At 54.9% G+C, this 19,133-nt stretch overlaps 1 protein-coding gene across 1 annotated transcript in view; it reads left to right on the top strand.

Annotated features, from left to right (window-relative positions):
• LOC133346138 (homeobox protein Hox-A9-like) overlaps window positions 1-8,506 on the top strand; it is a 43,484-nt gene extending 34,978 nt beyond the window's left edge. Inside the window, exons 2-3 of the mRNA XM_061557575.1 lie at window positions 1,251-2,031; window positions 3,540-8,506. Of these exons, the coding sequence (XP_061413559.1) occupies window positions 1,497-2,031; window positions 3,540-3,781 (777 nt within the window). The 5' untranslated portion in view covers window positions 1,251-1,496 and the 3' untranslated portion in view covers window positions 3,782-8,506. The remainder of the gene's footprint in view (window positions 1-1,250; window positions 2,032-3,539) is intronic.
• The last annotated feature ends 10,627 nt before the right edge of the window (window positions 8,507-19,133 follow it).

Genomic DNA, 19,133 nt, shown 5'->3' on the forward strand with positions numbered 1-19,133 from the left:
ATTCATAGAACATGAACGAGGTCGTCGCTGTGACACCGACGGTTGTTCGGGCATCGTCCAAGATTCCCTCCTCTCTGGGGTCCCGTCACGGGGTCCATCCCTTCTTCCCCTCCCCACCTTCAGTCGTTCTCTCTCTCTCAGCCTCTGTTGCCCCCCCCCCCCACCTTCCGTGCCCCCCCCCCCCGCCTTTTCCGCGCGTTGTGGTGTTCGGGGTTAATTTGTGGGCGGGTATGGATGAAGCAATCGCGTTTTCCTAGATATTGGCCATTCGCAATGCGTATCCACGAGGGACGGCGCAAAGTTTCGGCCCGCTCGACATGAACGAGCGAGTTCTGTGCACGAGTCGTGATCATTGCGTTGATTGTTGTTGTTGATTGTTGTTGTTGATTGTTGTCGTAGCTGCTGCTGCGTCGCAGCCTCCAAATGATTGCTCTCTCTGTACATGACATCTTTGAATCGTGAGATCGTATCATCATCATTGTGGTCGTCGTCTTCATCGCTTATTTTTAAATATACACGCGTCATTTTGTTTAAAATCGCAATGAAAGCGCGGCCACCGTCACAACGCCGGTGTTTTGGTTTCATCCTCCTCGAGACGTCTTGACCCCCCCCTCTCTCTCTCTCTCACCTCTCGCGGACCGTATGGATTCATAATTAGGTGGCACACTGACACACGCGCAGCGTTTTAATGTATTCCACACCGTGATTTGTGCGCGGGCGTATATAATAACGTGGGCGCTCTGCCCCGTATGCAAATTTCGTGTGCACAACAACACGCGCGCACACAGACGCGCAAACGTCCACGCAACGCACACGCACAAATACTAAGGTGCCCCGTATAGCCCGACCAGACCTTTTGGGGCAAGTTGCTGTTAGCGAGCACCAAATGAAGGACCGGAACGGCACACGAGGCCGTGGGTGGCCAGGACCACGCTCGGCCGCCTTTGTCTCCCGAGAGGCTTTGTTTTACGCACCGCACCAGGTACTCATCCGAGGATGAGTCGACCTAGGAAGAGGAGGAGGAGGTGGGGGGGGGGGTCCATGGTTCGGACATTCGCCACCGTTATTGTTCATGAACGGGAATCGAACTCGTCTCGCCGGGTTTTCCTAGCCGCACGCAACACACAGCACGCGGACGCGCGCGCACGCGGGGGGGGAGGGTTGGAGCCGCATGCCCCCTCCCCTCCCCGTGCGTTTTTGGGGGCTCGCGCAGCTGATTTCGCATGCGCGCATCCCCTCTGATGGTGGAGGCTCTCACACGTGTGTCGCCCGCGACCAATGGGAGCGCGCGGCGCCTTCAAAACACGCGGCCCGGTGTTGGCGGGGAGGAGCGCCGCCGCCGCCGATGCAGTCGCGCCCGGCCGCTATTGGGTCGCGCGCGCGCCCGCAACAGTAGCAGCAACAGCAGCCGCACGAGCAGCAGCAGCGGCGGCAGCGGCGGTAGCAGCAAGAGGAGCAGCAGCAGCAGCCGCGCCGCGCTGGGCAGCTCGGCTGTCATGATGTCCGCGTCAAAGGGGAGCCAGGGCCGCTACTTCGTGGACTCCCTGGTGAGGCACGACGGCGACGAGCTGATGGCGCCGCTTCACGACGCCCCCTTCCAGCTGCCCAAGCCCGCGGCGGGGCTGAGCGCGGAGTACCCCGCGTGCAGCTTCCAGCCCAAGCCCCCCGCCATGTACCAGGCGTCGTGGCCGCACCATCACGTGCACACGCAGCTCAACGTGTACGCGTCGCCGACGGCGGTAGCGCCCGAGAGCGCGTACGCGCGCTCGTGGCTCGAGTCGCTGGCCGGCGTCGGGGTCGGGGTGGGTGGCTCGCACGCGGCCTTCCCCCTGGCGGGCAGGCAGTGCGACGTGGCCCCGATGGGTGCTGAGGGGCCCGGCCTGGGCAGGTTTGACGCGGAGCCCATCCTGTACCGCGGCTTCGCTCCCGAGGCGCCGCTCGACGGAAGGGGCGTCGGAGGCGACCCGTGCACCGACACGAAACTGGGACCCCTCGACTCCAGTGCGGAAGAGAAACGTCAATTGGAAGCAAGTGAGTTGTGGCGCATCGCTACCTTTTGTTCGCTTCGGTGTGCGCTCTTTGTCTCGCGTCGCCGTGATTGTGTGTGTGGGGGGGGGGGTGGTTTTTTTTTGGTGTTTGCGACCGAACGGAGTTGCGGAGAGGACGGAGCTCTGCGCGCGGCCCTTTCCCTCGCTTTTGCCGCAATACCCCCCCACCACCACCACCACCCCCGCGAGGCAAAACACTCCTGTCGCCTTGAATTTTATGGCTCCGTTCGCATTTTTCGCGTTCACCCACCAAGCGGCGGCTCTTTAAAACGCCAAATTCGCCCTCGGTAGCAGCAACAGCAGCGTGCGTCTCGTGTGCCACTTGGGAGTGCTGATGATGATGCTGCCGATGCCGCTGCTGCTGCGTCTGACGAGTGCAGGAGGCCCGTGGCTTTGATCCCCGTCGCGGTGTGTCCGGGCAGGGGGGGGGCAGCCTTGTGTAGAATCCCACCACCCCCCCCCCCCCCCCATTAATGTTATGCTAATCGCCTTCTTGGGCATAAACCTTTGAGCCAAATTTTGCGTGCTCTTGCCCTGTGGGTGTAATGTAATCACTAATTAGTTTAAGCAGCGGCTGCAGGGCACATGTTCCGGAAAGAGTGGGGAGAGGGATGGATGGAGAGAGAGGTAGACAGAGAGGGAGACGAACACAACTGTGGGCTGTAGACGTAGAAATGGAAATGTATCGAGGGGTCATTGGCCGAGGGAGAGAATCGCGCACGAGGGGATACCGGGACTGGGATACAAACGGGAATAACTGACACAGAAATACACAACGACGTGAGAGAGAGAGATCGAGGAAAGGGCCTTTCTCTTGAAAATGTGAGACGGAGAAAGGGAAGCGGAGTGACGGTGAGACGTCAGAGACGGCGAGGAAGGGAGGTGAGGGGGGGGGGGTAGAATACAGAGAGCGAGGACACACGGGGAGAGAGATTAGAGGGCGGCTCACGGCCCGAGTCGTGAAGGGACGCCCGTGTGTGCGCGCGCGCGTGCCGGACCCGCCCTTGGCTCAGCCGCTGGCGCATCGTGCCGCTGTCGTCTTCCCCGCTGCGCTCTCCCCGTGGGGCCCGCTCAATATGAGAGGCGAAGCTCTCCGATAAGGGGGGGGGTAAGGGGTGGAAGGGGGGGGGTACCCACGAATCGCGAGCTCTGACCCGGCGCCGCGTGAACGCGCTCCGCGTGTCGCGTGCGCGCGTGGTTGCACATTCTACATGCGTGCGGTGTATCCCTCTCCCGACTGTCTACCCCGCCCCCTCTTTACCATATTCAACCCTGTCCCCCCGCCCGCCCGGGCCCGCCGGCCTGCCCGCCTGCCCGCCCGCCCTCCCTCCTGCTCGTCCGCGCCTTGCCGGCCTTCCCCTTCCGTTCCCGACCTCGGCCGGCACGCGGTATCCGCCGTCGCGCACTCGACCCTGCGGGGGCCACCACCACCACCCACCACCCCCCCCCCCCACTCGCACCCCCCCCCACCCCCCCCCCCCCCCACGGCAGGCGACCCCTCGGTGAACTGGCTGCACGCGCGCGCGGGCCGCAAGAAGCGCTGCCCCTACTCCAAGCAGCAGACCCTGGAGCTGGAGAAGGAGTTCCTCTTCAACATGTACCTGACGCGGGACCGCCGCTACGAGGTGGCACGCGGTCTCAACCTCACCGAGAGGCAAGTCAAAATCTGGTTCCAGAACCGGCGCATGAAGCTGAAAAAGATGAAGAAAGAGAAGAGCGCGGATCAGGGCTGACGTCTCGTTCTCTGCCCCCCCCCACCACCACCCCACCTCTCTTAACCCCCCCCCCTCAACTCGCCTCCCTCCACCACCGCCGGCCCTGCTACCGCACTCTCGCATTACGAGGGGGGGCTGGGTTGGGGGTAACCCCGGCACAAGACCACAAAAATGACAATATCCATCCCCAACAAGCACACCCCTCCCTCCCTCCCTCCCCCCGGTATTGTTCTCGCCGCTGACTGCAGCGAGGAAGTGCGGGGGGGTGTCTTGCGGGGTGCGCCGAGCGCACGGAACAACGCGGTTCCTTGTTTGGTCGGGGCAGGAAGAGGCACCATCGCCTCGCTCTGTTAAAAAAAAACTGAAATATGAGAGAGAAAAAAAAACCGGCAACAACAACAAATCCGCTACAAATTGGCTGCGAGCACAGCAATTTCTTTCGTGACGTTTTCGTAGAGTTGGCTGCGGACTTGGCTACGTGTGTGTGTGTGTGCGCGCGCTCGGGTCTGTACGTGTGTACGTATAGTCAGCAATATTGCATGTAGAATTATATACACACACACGCGCATCATACACGTCCGGCGAATCGCGACTACTACTATTGTTATTAATTTCTGTGTAAAACTTGAAACGCGAGCACATTTTCCATTTGGACAGGTATTTTATTAACAGTAAGGGGGGGTAGGGGGGTTGGGGTGACCACCTCTCCGTTGTTACACGGGGAGCGAGGGTTCGTGACGACCTGGCCGGGCCGAGTGATTGCCACCACCACCGCCGCCACCACCGCCACCACCGCCACCACCGCCATCACCACCGCCACCAGCGCGTTTTTAGACAATTCCGCAATAATTTCCACCGCCAAATTTTCGTTGTTGTAGTTGTCTAAAAAGCAACAATTACCGCATCAGAGATTTCGGAAACGGCGCTCCTCGTGCTCCTTAATGACATTGCAACAACAACAACCACCACCACAATCGGCACAACAACAAAGAGCTGCGTCTTCGCGTTGTTAGCTGCGCTGGCGACAGAGGGGTGCGGGCGGGGGGGTGGGGGGGGTCCGGCTTCGTGCAATCGGCCATCGGTCCCGTCGCTCGCGGGCGCGCCCGACGATGTCGTTGACGTCTCGCTGCACCTGTGCGTGATGGCAAGTAACTACCTAAACAACATCAACAACAACGACGTTACCCTACCTACTACTCGTACCTTGCGTAGGACGCTCAGAGAGCGCGGTGTATCGGCGCAAGTATTAGTAGGTGATGCTTACTCGGGGGAGGAGGGAAGGTGATGGTGGTGGGGGGTGGGGGAGGTTGAAATTGTGGCAAGCAACGTGTGATTGTCTGTTGCACCGCCGTTGTACGTAACCCCGTGCTGCCACGAAACGCGCGCGCGTGTACACAGCGGAGGTGTGGGGTTTAATGTATTTGTCGGTGTTTATTGCGATCCGCTTGGCTTCGCTCGCTCACTCTCTCTCCTCTCTCTCGCTGGCCGTCTCGAGGAGGTGAGAGAGAGAGAATGTGAGTGGGGTGAGGGGGGAGAGTGCGCGACACATCATGACGCGACCCTGGTGGAGTGGTGGGAGGTTGGGAGGCGGTGGGGGGCAAACCACGACGGTGATTCTGTGCCGTCGTGAACACGGAAGCCCGAGACGGCAGCAGCAGCAGCCCCGCGCATCGCGACCCGATCCGAGCGGGCGGTCGCGTTCTCCATGTGCGTGCGCCATGCCGTGCCGTGCGCAGCGTGCAAGGCTTTTTGCATGCTGGATTGATTCCAGATAAAACAACGTTTTTTTCCCTCGCTCTCTCTCTCTCGCTCAAGACCCACGCCAATTTCATTATATCATAGGAGCGAGGACAGACTATAAATATGTACAGACCGTAAATCCTTAAGAGAAATTCGCTGCAGATAAAAGTCGGCAAATTCGTAATCGAGCGCATATGTAGGCGGTGTACAAAAAGGTGCATAGCTGAGACGGTGGGAGTGCGTACGCGCGGGTGGTAGGTGCACGTGTACTTGTGTGGTACGTGGGTGGTAGGTGTGCACTGGTACGTGTGTGGTACACGCATGCGAACCCGCGAGCAACTCCAATCCGGGTCCTGGCTACGGCGCGGGCAGCCCTGGGACTGCCAACGTGAGTTCACGTTTGATGTAAAAAAGAATTATATTATCTTTGATTCCCCCTTTTAAAGAAAAGCCACGTAAATCTTGAGTAGTCGGCAGTCCAAGTATGTAGCGCCACAGAGTGTCTAATTTATATCTTTTTTGATATTAGGATTCTCATAAATATAGTTATTTTTTTGTTAAAACACGAAAAATATTCCGAAAGTGCTGTCTGTGCACGAGAACGACTCGAATTTCAAAGTCAACAAGTTTTGGAACCTGAACGGAGAATCGTTTTCATTATTCGTACGCCGGCTAAATGAGGTGAGGTGGCGGCGTTTCATTCGCTTATTCTTGAGATCGAGTTTTTGTTTTTAATTTTCCACGGCGCGAGTCGCCGTCTCTCCTGTGTGTGCCCCCTTTGCCCAGCCTTTGGGGTCACCCCTCTCTCTCACCTCCACTTTACGTGCACCTGTGTATGCACTCCGTCGCTCGTCTAATTAATAAGTTCATCAACGCAGTCTCTCGCAGAGGCCCCCGAACGCTCGACACGAGCGCGCGCCAATGCGACTCGAGTTCAACAACAACAACATTTTTTTTTAATAACCTCAAGCGCAAACAACATTTTGGAGAATAAAATGTAAACATTCCCTCTCCGTAAAGGCACATCTCATTACATTGCATAGTGTTCGTTATATACAAATTTAGTTTGTTTTCACCTGTCGTTGGTATTCGGCTTCGCGTCGTGCGAACGTATTTTCTTCTTCTTTTTCATCATCATCATTATTATTGTTTTGTTGTTTCAAGTCCATTTGCGTGGACGCGATTCCTTGCGAAGGGTTTATGTTTGCTGTTTTAACATCGTAACACCTCTTTTTATTGCCAGAAAGGGTAAAACCTATTCTTATGCTTAAAATCTGGCAGGAAAGGACCCATGTTGTCTTTTCTCTCGCAAGCTCTTTAACTTTTTTGTGTGTGTTGTAAATAGACGAAAACTATCCTCCGTATCTTCTGCACACCCTCGTACGGCTGCATCACCTCCGCGTTAATTTATTGCCGAGCTTAAACTTTTTTAATTACGTCTAAACCCCCCCAACCCCCCCCCCCATAATTATTAATAATAATTGATCGATGCTATTTGATGTAAATGTCGTGCAAGCGTTTTAGTGCTGTTTATTGGTGACGTCATTTCGTGTGGTTTTTTTTTTGAAGATCGATACTAGGAAACATACTTGAAGTGTAGTTGGCCGTCGCGACTGAGGTTTTCACGCCGAGGGTTAGATTCACGCTTTTGCACAATTGTTAAGTGTGGCTGTGACACTCAGGTTGAAAGCTTGCGTGTGTGTGTGCGTGCGTGTGTTGACAAAGACAAAGATCCCCCCCCCCCACATATAGCCTTCACACACTCGAGGGGCAAGTGCTGCTGTTAGTCAGCACCTAATGAAGGCCGGAACGGCGCATGACGGGCTGGGTGGCCAGAACCACGCGCGGCCTCCTGTGTCTCCCTCGTGGCGATGTTTACACACCGCGACGGGTACTCGGTTGAGGCTGAGTCGACCTAGGGGGGGGGCAGTATGGGGATCGGTGGCGCAGCGATTAACGCGCTGCGCCGTGAACCCGGCAACCCGAGTTGAATTCCCACTCACGACGGACAACACTGGCTAATGTTTGAACCGATCCTGCGCCTCCCCTAGATTGTCTCGGCCTGAAATGAGTGCCTGGTGTGTGGTGTGTAAAGATCGCCACTGGGGGAGACAAAGGAGGTCGCGCGTGGTTCTGGCGACCCACCTCCTCGTGTGCTGTTCCGGCCTTCATAGGCTCTCGCTCACAACACTTGCCCCAACAGTCTGTTAAAGGCTATATGGGAGGTCTTTGTATGTTGTGGGTAGCGTTGGCGCGCTGCGCTAAGAACCTGGCGACCCGAGTTCGATTCCCGCTCACGGCAACCAACACCCAGCGACGATTATCTGCTGAACCGGTCCTGGGCTTCCCCTAAGTTGACTCGGCCCCAAATTAGTCGCTGGTGCGGTGTGTAAACGTCGCCACGAGGGAGACAAAGGCGGTCGGGCGTGGTTTTGGCCACACTAACCCCCGTTCGTGTGCCGTGCCGGCCTTTATAGGTGCTACTCGCTCACGGCACTTTCCGCAACAAGTCTGTTAAGGCTATACGAGGAGGGAGGGATCTTTGTGTGTGTGTGTGTGGGACAGTGAGGTTTGATGTAATTAAGTTAACAAGAGGTGTGTAATTTAAAGGAAAACTTTTTGCTGGGATTAAAGGCAGTAACATCATTTTTTTGTAATTTGTAGACAGAATATTAACAACGCGTTGTAAGTAAAAAAAACAAAAAAAGTATATAAATCGTTTAAATCGAGGTTACAATGCGCATGTATTGGCGGTAGTTTGTATGGTTTTTTTGTAAGTGTAATGATATCGTCCGCTCAAATAAAACCTCCATGTGTAGCTGCCACGAGGTGGAATTCTCGATTCCTCATTATTATATATTGTTTTATATACATATATGTCTTTTTTTTTCAATAACCACAATGAAAGGTTGCGGAGCTGCAAATACATTCACGGTGTTTGTTTGTTTGGTTTGTTGCCGTTGTGTTTTTCCTTCCGTACAACGAACGCTTTGAACGAGAGCGACGCGGTGGTGTTAGAACGACGTTAGCGCACAAAGTCGTCAACGTGCACAGCCACGGTGAACCGCTCCTGTTGCTTGCTGTGACAGGGGGTTTGGTCACTCGCGCGCGAACAGCAACACACAGACACCGACTAAATATCCCCCCGCGTAGCCTTTAACAGACTGTTGGGGGTATCAGTGCTGTTAAGCGAACACATTTACAAAGCCAGCACGGTGGGGGGGGGGGGGGGGGGGTTGCCAGCAGCACGCCCGGCCGCCTTTGTCTCCCCGGTTCTGATGTTTTTGACACCTCCACGCCACACTCGCAAAACGCACGCCCACCGCCGAGCGCATGTAATTCATAAATAGTCCGAGGACACATCATGCAAGCACATGCACGTGGCTTTTCATCATGTCGCGGCGTGGTAGACGTTGTTATGAGTGTATTATGACGCGCGCGCGCACACACACACACACTGTCACACTGACACACATGCTGACACGCGCACGCATCTGCAGACGTCTGCAGTGCATTATGTCCCTCCGTCAATCAAACTGGAGGCTGATTCGCTGCACGAGTTGCACGTGTGCTGCGCGCATTCTCACGTCGTATGTGTCTCCCATCGCTATTAATTACTGGTAAAGACGTTACATAAACGCATTTGTCAATAACACCGATTCTAAAATGTATATAATAATAATAGGCGACGTTTCGCGTAACGCCCCTGCTTCGTAGCATTGCGATTACATTATCAATAAACAATGTATGGTAAATAAAATAACGACTGTTACGACCAACAGGGCATGGTGGTGGTGGTGGCGGGGGTGGGTCTTCATCCAGCAGTGGATTGACAGAGGGTTGCTTGGTGCAGCAATGTAATTGCTCAGTAGTTGAGCCGAGACTCTTTAAGTCACCCGGCCCCCCTCTCTGCACGGGGGGGGGGGGGGGGGGTGGGGGGGGATGAAGTCGAGGTGTGAGGCCGGGTGGCGCCGTCGTCGGGGATGCGAAGCGCGCTCCGAGGTCACCCGGGTGGGGGTCTCGGAGATGAGCGGCAGCGCGTGTACACAGCGCGTGTACACAGCGCGTGTATACAACACAACAACGCGTGTATACAACACAACAGCGCGTGTACACATCGCGTGTACACAACACAACCGCGCGTGTACACAACGCGTATATACAACACAACAGCGCGTGTACACAACGCGTGTATACAACTCGTGTATACAACACAACAGCGCGTGTACACAGCGCGTGTATACAACACAACAGTGCGTGTACACAGTGCGTGTATACAGCGCGCGTACACAACACAACAGCGCGTGTACACAACGCATGTATTCAACACAACAGCGCGTGTACACAGTGCGTGTACACAACGCGTGTATACCAACGCGTGTATACAACACAACAGCGCGGTACACAACGCATGCGTGCATCACACGTGTGCGTACAACGCGCGTTCGGCGCACGCGCGCACACACCAGCGCGTGCACAGCACGTGTACACAACACACACACACACCACGCGTTTACATCACGTGTACACAACACACCACGCGTTTACATTACGTGTATACAACACGCCTTAACATCACGTGTACACAACACACACACACACTACGCGTGCACAGCACGTGTACACAACACACCACGCGTTTACATTACGTGTATACAACACACCTTAACATCACGTGTACACAACACACACACACACTACGCGTGCACAGCACGTGTACACAACACACCACGCGTTTACATCACGTGTACACACAACACACCACGCGTTTACATCACGTGTACACACAACACGCGTTTACATCACGTGTACACAACACACACACCACGCGTTACCATCACGTGTACACAACACACACACAACACGCGTTTACATCACGTGTATACAACGCGAGAATTTAATACACGCACAAGAATGCATATACAGCACGTTTAGAAAACGCGCGTACACAACACACACAAAGCGTGTACACAGCACAGGCAAAACGCCTACACAACAACACTAGTGATGAACACGCGTAGAGAACACGTGCGCAGAGCACGCTCGTATACACAACACACTATGCAACGCACGCTCGCGTACAACATATGTACACATAACCGACCCGCATACACAAGCACACGGACACAACACACCTGCACGACATTCCGTACACAAATCTCCCAAGTACCACAACACGCTTGTGTACACCAGGCGTCCAAGCCACCCGCACACTGGGTGTACACGACGCACACGCGTAACACAATCACGTACACGGCACACGCATGGAGCGCTTACGCAAAACGCACACGCGTACACAGCACACTCGTGTACACAGCACACGTACACAAGCACACCAGTGTACACGTGACACACGGAGTTGGCCAAAAACAAGGCAATGCAAAAAAAAATTATCCTGAAAAAAGCAGTCGTGTTTCAAAGTAGTTACTTTTTTATATCTATATAAATGTACTAAAGGGCATTATGAATAACAATTAGAACGCACTCACACGTATATGGCACAACACTGGTACACAGCATACAAACCGACAAAAAACACACACGCACACAACACACACAACGCACACACAACACACACCAAACACACACACCCAACACACACACCAAACACAAACACACACACACACCCAACACACAACACACACAACACACACACACCCAACACACAACGCGCACGGCATGTTCACGACATACGTGTAACACAACACACTCGTACGCGAAGGGCGTATACGGAACACGCTTTGTGAAACTGCGCACACACACACACACACTCATCATAGTAGGTACACAAAAACACAACACACTGCATATTCTTAAAATGTACACACCCATTAATCCGACACGTTGCGTACACAATATTGTACACACTACACAGCGCGTGTTACAGAAGGGTACGCGACACGACCGCGTAGTACACGGCACATGTATACACAGCACGCCAACACCCTCGTACACAACACACGCACGTACAGAACACGTGCGCACACGGCAGAGAGCCGCCTTGCACGGCGACACGCACCACACTCGTGTCTTGCACCCCAAGTAAAACGTGGGCACGCTTCACGAAGCGTGCTGCGGACACGGGCGCACAAAGCGCGCACGAGACGTACACGGCCGAGTACGCATCGTGTGCACAGCATATACAACACACGTGCACAGTAAACCGACGCGCACACACACTGCGCATCACGTAACCAGCACGTGTACACAATCGGTACGCACAAGAAAAAAATCACGCAGACGATCAATACACGCGTACACAACGCGCCCACGTACGTAAACACCCATGCGCACACCGGTACAAAACTCAGCCCATGAACACAGCACACATGTACACAACACGCACATACAAAGTGTGTGTGTGTGTACAGAATACATGTACTCAACACACCCACGTATACGTCACACGTACAACACGCGCACGTACACAACACGCGCGCAACACGTGCACACACAAGAAACCTTCACAGCACACGTACACAAGATACGCATGTACACACCCACGTGCACAGCACACGGATACAGCACTCGTGCACACACAAGACACGCGTACAGAGCACACGTGCACAGCAAGCGCACAGACACGCACACACAACACATACTCGGGATATACACAATGCAGCACACAACACTCACGCCACAACATACAAAACACACGTGATCAACAATCCACGCACACGTGAACGTTACACACGTGTACACAACGCGTACACGACACACAAAGGACGCATCACACGCACTGAACCACGCGTGAACACACGACGTGTACACCACACAGGTACATCGCGCGCACCAAACAACGCGTGCACACAGCACGTAGGCACACAACACACACCAAAGACAAAGATCCCCTTGGTAGCCTTACCGAGGCTGTAGGTGCAAGTGCTGTTAGCGAGCACCTAGAAAGGCTGCGCGCACGATGGGTTTGTTTGGCCAGCACTACCGCCAGGCCGCCTTTGTCTCACTAGATACTCATTTGACGCTGAGGCGACCTAGGGGGAGGCCCAGGACCGGTTCAGATGATCACAGATGGTACACACGCACAAGCTCGCCCACGTACTCAACACGGCCCGCAGTCGGAGTTGGTAGTCGGAACGGTGACCTCACCGGGGCAGATTGGGAACCCCTCGCAGTTAGCACTACCAACACCACCACCACCATCAATAATCACCATCACACCATCAACAACACCACCACCAACACCACCACCATCATCAACAACACCACCACCAACACCATCAAGAATCACCATCACACCATCAACAACACCACCACCAACACCACCACCATCATCAACAACACCACCACCACCACCATCAAGAATCACCATCACACCACCACCATCATCAACAACACCACCACCAACACCACCACCATTATCATAATCACCATCACCACCATCACCACCATAGTCACCACCACTGTCATAATCACCATCACACCATCAACAACACCACCACCAACACCACCACCATCATCAACAACACCACCACCAACACCACCACCATAATCACCATCACCACCATAGTCACCACCACTGTCATAATCACCATCACCACCATCGTCACCAACCCCACCACCACCAACAATCACCGTCACCAACCATCGTCACCACCACCACCAACACCACCACCACCAAGAATCACCATCATACCACCATCATCAACAACCATCATAATCACCATCACCACCATAGTCACCACCATCATTATCACCACCATCGTCACCACCATCATAACCACCACCGTCACCACCGTTACCACCACCATCATAATCACCACCATAATAACGACCATCATCATCCTCGTGGTGGTGGTGGTGGAGGGGTTACCCACACGGCCGTGTCACGCATTGCGTGCTGTGCTTACCCGTGTTGAGGCATGCACGTGACCGAGTGACCTATCGGAATTGCCGCATTGATACAGAGCTCGGGGTCACGCATTGATACAGAGCTCGGGGTCACGCATTGCATCGGAGGCGAACGCACACTTTTATTTGTGCACGCGTGTGGATTCTCAAAGGTACACGGGCATTTCGAATTCCCAAAAGTACACACGTACATGTGGATTCTCAAAAGTACAAGCGCATGTAGATTCTCAAAAGTACACGTACATGTGAATTCTCAAAAGTACACGTGCATGCAATGCACAATCTTGCCAAAACGTTTACACAAACACACACGAGACGTAAGCATCACATGTACATCACGCACACACACACACATATACTGTATATTGTGTATGTAATTTTATATCAACTCGGGCACACATGTGCACTTTAACATGCACACGTACATCTAAACAAATGCATGTATACGTGCAACGTCGCGCACAGTTACACGCACGATACGCGTTCACACATACCAGTACACGCGTAGATTTTAGCGTTACGTTCACGTTATATGTATACACACGTACCGTACATTATACATCGATATGTGTACGATAATTCACAAACACACATTGACATACGCAGATATTTACATGAACATTTATACAAACACCGAGTACACATGCATTAATACCCACGTACATTTATACACGTACGTTCGTACGTGCACACACATAAAGACGTGTAGACATTCACACAAATACAAAGATGTCCCGCATAGCCTTACAGACTGTTGGGGAAAGTTCTGCTAGCGATATATATACGCGCGCAAGCGTACATTAAAACGTGTACATGTCTGAATTTACACACAGACACATCCAGTATAAAAGTACATGTACACACACGTTGACATGTATACATTTCGAAAACATATGCACGCATTAAAATTTTTGTATTATGTCTTAACTAAAGTTGGCCAGCGTGGTGAAGTATGGTCAAACAGCGGTGGCGATCGACATGGCGTGGACAGGCCTTCATCCAGCAGTGTTAATTACTATTTATTTAAATACACAAACCTATATATTCACGTAAGCTCCTGTGTACATGCACAATAACCCGTGTATAGTTTCACACGTGCACGCCGAGTACATTCCCACATGATATATTCACACAAATAAAGCATACGTACATGTGTACACAATATGCACGTATTAAAGTACATCCACGTGTACACAAAACTACGTAGATTTACACAATACAGTACATATGCATTTACACGTACACACACGCACATAAATGTAATAATACACACAAGGCAAAGATCCCCCCCATACAGCCGTAAGTGTTGTTAGCGAGCACCTATGAAGGCCGCTTCCATACGCATATACGAAGTTACAGGCACAAACAATATCGATTCACACGTGCGGCGTACGCGTTGACACACATTTCATAGACTCCCGTTTCGCCTGGGCAGAGACAATTGAGGCAAGTGCTGTCAGCGAGCACCTATGAAGGCCGGCACAGCACACGATGAGGTGGGCTGGGTGGGTGTGCCAACACCACGCCCGGCCGCATTTGTCCACTTAGTAGCAACGTTAACACATCGCCACAGATACTCATCACGGGAGGCTGAGTCGACCTAGGGGAGGCCCAGGCACTGTTTCAGACAACCGTGAGCGGGGAATCGAACTCGGTTGGGCCCGGCTTCACAGCGCAGTGCCTCCCGTGTAGCCTTAGCAGACTGTTGGGGCAAGTGCTGTTAGCGAGTAGCACCTATGAAGGCCACTTACGCACGCACACACACACACGTGTAAACAACGGGCGCTTTTGGGTGATATTGGCGGACACGGCTGATGCGTCCACACCGCGGCGCCTCGATGCGCGGCTGTTCGGCGCCTAATGGGGGGCGGGCGGCTTAATTGTTAACGGAGCATGCGGGGATTTTAAACGGCGCGATTCGATTCGTGTGATTACTTGGCCGGCCGTGCGAGCTCCTTATCCCTCTCGCTCTCTCCCCCGGGAGGCGGTGAGTCGGCCGCGACGGACGACTTTTAAAACTGAGAAGAAGTCGGCCGCACGAAATGTGGAGAGGGGGGGGGTTCTGCAAACGAGAATCGAGGTTCGCACAAAGAGGTTGGGAAAGCGGGGGAGGTCGAGACCCCCCCCCGCCCTGGTCAGTGCGCGCGATGGACGAGCGGTGATGCTGATGTCTGCGTCGTCGTCGTCGCCTTCGTCTGCGTCTTCGTCTGCGTCTTCACCGCCGCCGTCTCACGGGGAACCGCAGCTACCCCGCGCTGCTGCTGCTGCCGCCCCGTGATGCTCCACGCAGAGCCCCCACCACCACCACCATCATCACCACCACCACGGCCACCGCTCCCTTCCGTCGCGGTGGAAAATTCGGGAGAAACAAAAAAATATCTCGCGACAGCGTAGAAACGCGGCCACCACTCCACCACCACCACCGGGGGGGGGGGGGGGTCGTGCGTTTTCCCCGTAACGCAGGCTGATCCTGATATAGAGCGTGGCCCCGTGGGGGCAGCCGTGCGGCTCTGCGTGCACTCGGCAGCTTCCACGAGGGGGGGGGGGTGAGACGCGAGGTTTGCGTCGTTACCGCTGCTAGGACGCGACCAGTGCAGCGCGCCCGGAGCGGCGGGGGGGGGTGTTGAATTGTTCCGAGATGGAGGCTAAAAAAGAAATGTTCCCACATTGGCTTAATGAACTCGCAGCGCCGTCCCGTAATTTACCTTCCCATTGATTGTGCAGCAGCAGTGCAATCCAATTTGATATGGCCCCACATCACATGCTCCAGGATAGTAGTGTGGTGATGAATATGATGATGATGATAACGTCACCTATACGTAAGTATTGAACAAAACTTACAGCTGTTTTTTTAAAAATACAGTACACATGTATGTAACGCGCGTTGTATGCAATTGTGAAATAAACGTTAGCACTGTAGTCCCTGACAATGCCGCCTAACAAACGCAACATTTGCCCGGTTGCGTAGCAGCGTCACGGTGTGGACAGAAGATAGCCCCCCCCCACTCCCCACCCACTCACGGGCCCCCCATTTTCAGAGAAACAGAAAACCAAGAAGCTCGAGGCATGTCGCCCACCACTTCGCCCAAACGACGCTCTCACGCATCTCCCGTCTCCTATGAGCGTCCACAAAGACACGTGTGTGTATATACATATACACACATAGATATATAATCGTTAAAAAACCGCACCGTACACAATCGGTGTTAACGCACGGGCACCGATGAAGGCCCTCGGCTCGGTCCGTGCCCCACCCCCCCGCACGAATGTTCGGCTCCCCGGAGTCGACAACGAACGGGGCTCGCCTCACCCATTGCAGCAGCATCAGCAGCATCAGCTGCAGCAGCAGCATCAGCAGCAGCAATCTCTTTACTCTGTCGGCCCGCGGTTTTACAACAACAAATAAAAAAACATCAGCGGTAACGCCTGGATGCGTCCCCGCTTAACGCCGCAACTACGAACTACCGCCGCCGCTGCTGCTCCCCGCTACGGGACAAGCTCCCGTCTCTCTCTCTCTCTCTCGCTGCTTCTTCTTCTTGTGTTTTTTTCTACACCGCTCTCGGTATTTTGACTGCGACGAGACGCGCCTTTTGATTGATCGCCCCATGCACGTTGAGCGCACGCGCGCGCGCTTGCACCCATCCATCATCGCGCCGGAATCGCCCGTAATATTTTACATAATAATATTTTTTATTTTGTTTCTAGATTTACGTGCGGTTGCCAACGCTCTGTGAGTCAACAGGCGGAGGGAGAGAGAGAGAAAGAGAGAGAGGCGGGGGAGAAGGAGGAGCGAGGGATCACACGGACAGATCTTGTTGTCGATGCTGTTTACCCGGTTGGAGCGGGGTGTGCTGGGGGGGGGGGGGGGGTCGCGGGAGTGGTGGTGGTGGTGGGGGCGATGGTGGTGGTGGGGGCGGTGATGGTAGGCGGTGGGGGTGGCGGTGGGGGTGGTGTTGGTGGGGGTGGGTGCTCTGCTGGCCTCGGCTAGACGTCTGCGGGTTAATGAGTTTATGACGCGGCCATTTCGGAGGCCCGCGCAGAGGCCAGACAAAAAGTCAGTAAAAGCCCAGAGCTCGGCGCTCTGCTTGGCACGCCGGGGAAGTGAGGCAATAGGGTTTTATGGCCGGCAATGCCAGGGCCTGCAATCTCGCGCTTTGTTTGAGGGATCTGATGCGAGACCGTCCTTCCTCTGTCCCTGCAGGCCACTCACCGCGGTGGAGTGGGGGGGGGGGAGTGCCATGGGGATGGGATTGGGAAGAGGTGGAGGCGTGAGGGGTGGGGGGGGTAATTATGGGGTGGCTGGATAGGGGCGGGGGGCTTGGGGGGGTGGGATGCGCCAGGAGGGAGATGAGGGAGCGAGCGAGGGAGGGAGGGAGGGATGGGGAGGAGTGAGCGCGCTTCCCGTTGAGAGCTCAGCCGGGAGTTGCGGCCCGCGGCCGCCAGGTGGCGCCATCGTATCGCGCAAGCGGCCTCTTCCCTCGGACGGGCGCACCGCCAATTGGCAGCAGAGCCAAAGAAGAGCTCCATTTTGATTCCGCGAAATGGGCGACAACTCACGGGGGGGGGGGGGGGTGGGGGAGCCGTGGCGCCCCCCCCCAAAACCCTCTTGAACTTTTGCAGCCTCCCCGCGCTGAGCGCACGCAACTTCGTGACCTCTTTCGCACCCGCCCCCCCCCCCCGACCCCAGACGGCCACCGCAGGGCGCAGTTGAGGAGGTGGGTCACTGTGTGCGGGCAGCAGGCACAGGTAGGCGGAGAGGGGTACCACCACCCCTCTCCCCCCCCCCCCCCCCCGATGCTGCTGCGAGAAAGTTTCGTGCATCCGCGGGGGCCGAGAAGGCAGAGGTCGAGAGGCATCGAGAGGCGGTCCAAGCGCGAGGGGCCGAGAGAGTCCTGGCTGCCCCCCCCCCCTTTAGGCAGGGGCGGCCTCTCCCCCCCCCCTGGTCCACACGGCCCCCCCCCCTCACCCCCCCCCCCCCCACCACCCACAGTCGCCGCTGCTCACGTGGTGCACCACTCGTACGAACCGTGCAGAGTTCGTCTTTCCCGATCTGCGCAAGTACGACACGTGACTGCGGTGTCAACTTGCACGTGGCACCCGAACAGTTTGCAAGATGTCGCGGGCGCGCACACGAACTCCGCCTGGTTCCAGTGAAAGGCGTTCGTGCTGTTCAAGTCGCTGCAAAAGCTTCCCCCTCCCCTCCCTCCCTCCCCCCGCCCCATAAGTGCGGTGCAGCTAAAGGTGACGGCAGTGGCCAGGTGACAGGTGCGTGTTGTCGTGTTGTAGCCCGGCTGCAGGTGAGGTCACGCGCCGCGGAGGATGCGGCTCGGGGCCTCGACTGCGTGCGGGTAGAGAGGCTGGGGGGGGGGACACTCCACGAGCCCGTACACGTGAACCTGTACAGGCCCTGTGAACCTGTATATGCCCTGTGAACCTGTACACGGTCTGTGAACCACTACACGATCTGTGAACCACTACATGATCTGTGAATCACTACATGATTTGTGACCCTGTGTGCCCTATGAACACGTATTCGCTGTATGAATCTGTACGCGACCTATGAACCCGTACGCGACCTATGAACGCGATGCATGAGCGATCGAGAGCTGTCGCGACTCCCCGAATTGTTTTTATTTAAACAAATTAAACACCGCCCAGCAATATTCATTTTCGAACTCCTGACATTGTAGAACCGGTGGAAGTTTTTATTACGACTTTGTAACAACAACAACAACAGCAACAAACAAAATGCCCATCGCGG

The sequence above is a fragment of the Lethenteron reissneri genome, chromosome 23 (assembly GCF_015708825.2).
Source record: "Lethenteron reissneri isolate LAM-NWPU_2019-01 chromosome 23, ASM1570882v1, whole genome shotgun sequence".
Classification (NCBI taxonomy): domain Eukaryota; kingdom Metazoa; phylum Chordata; class Hyperoartia; order Petromyzontiformes; family Petromyzontidae; genus Lethenteron; species Lethenteron reissneri.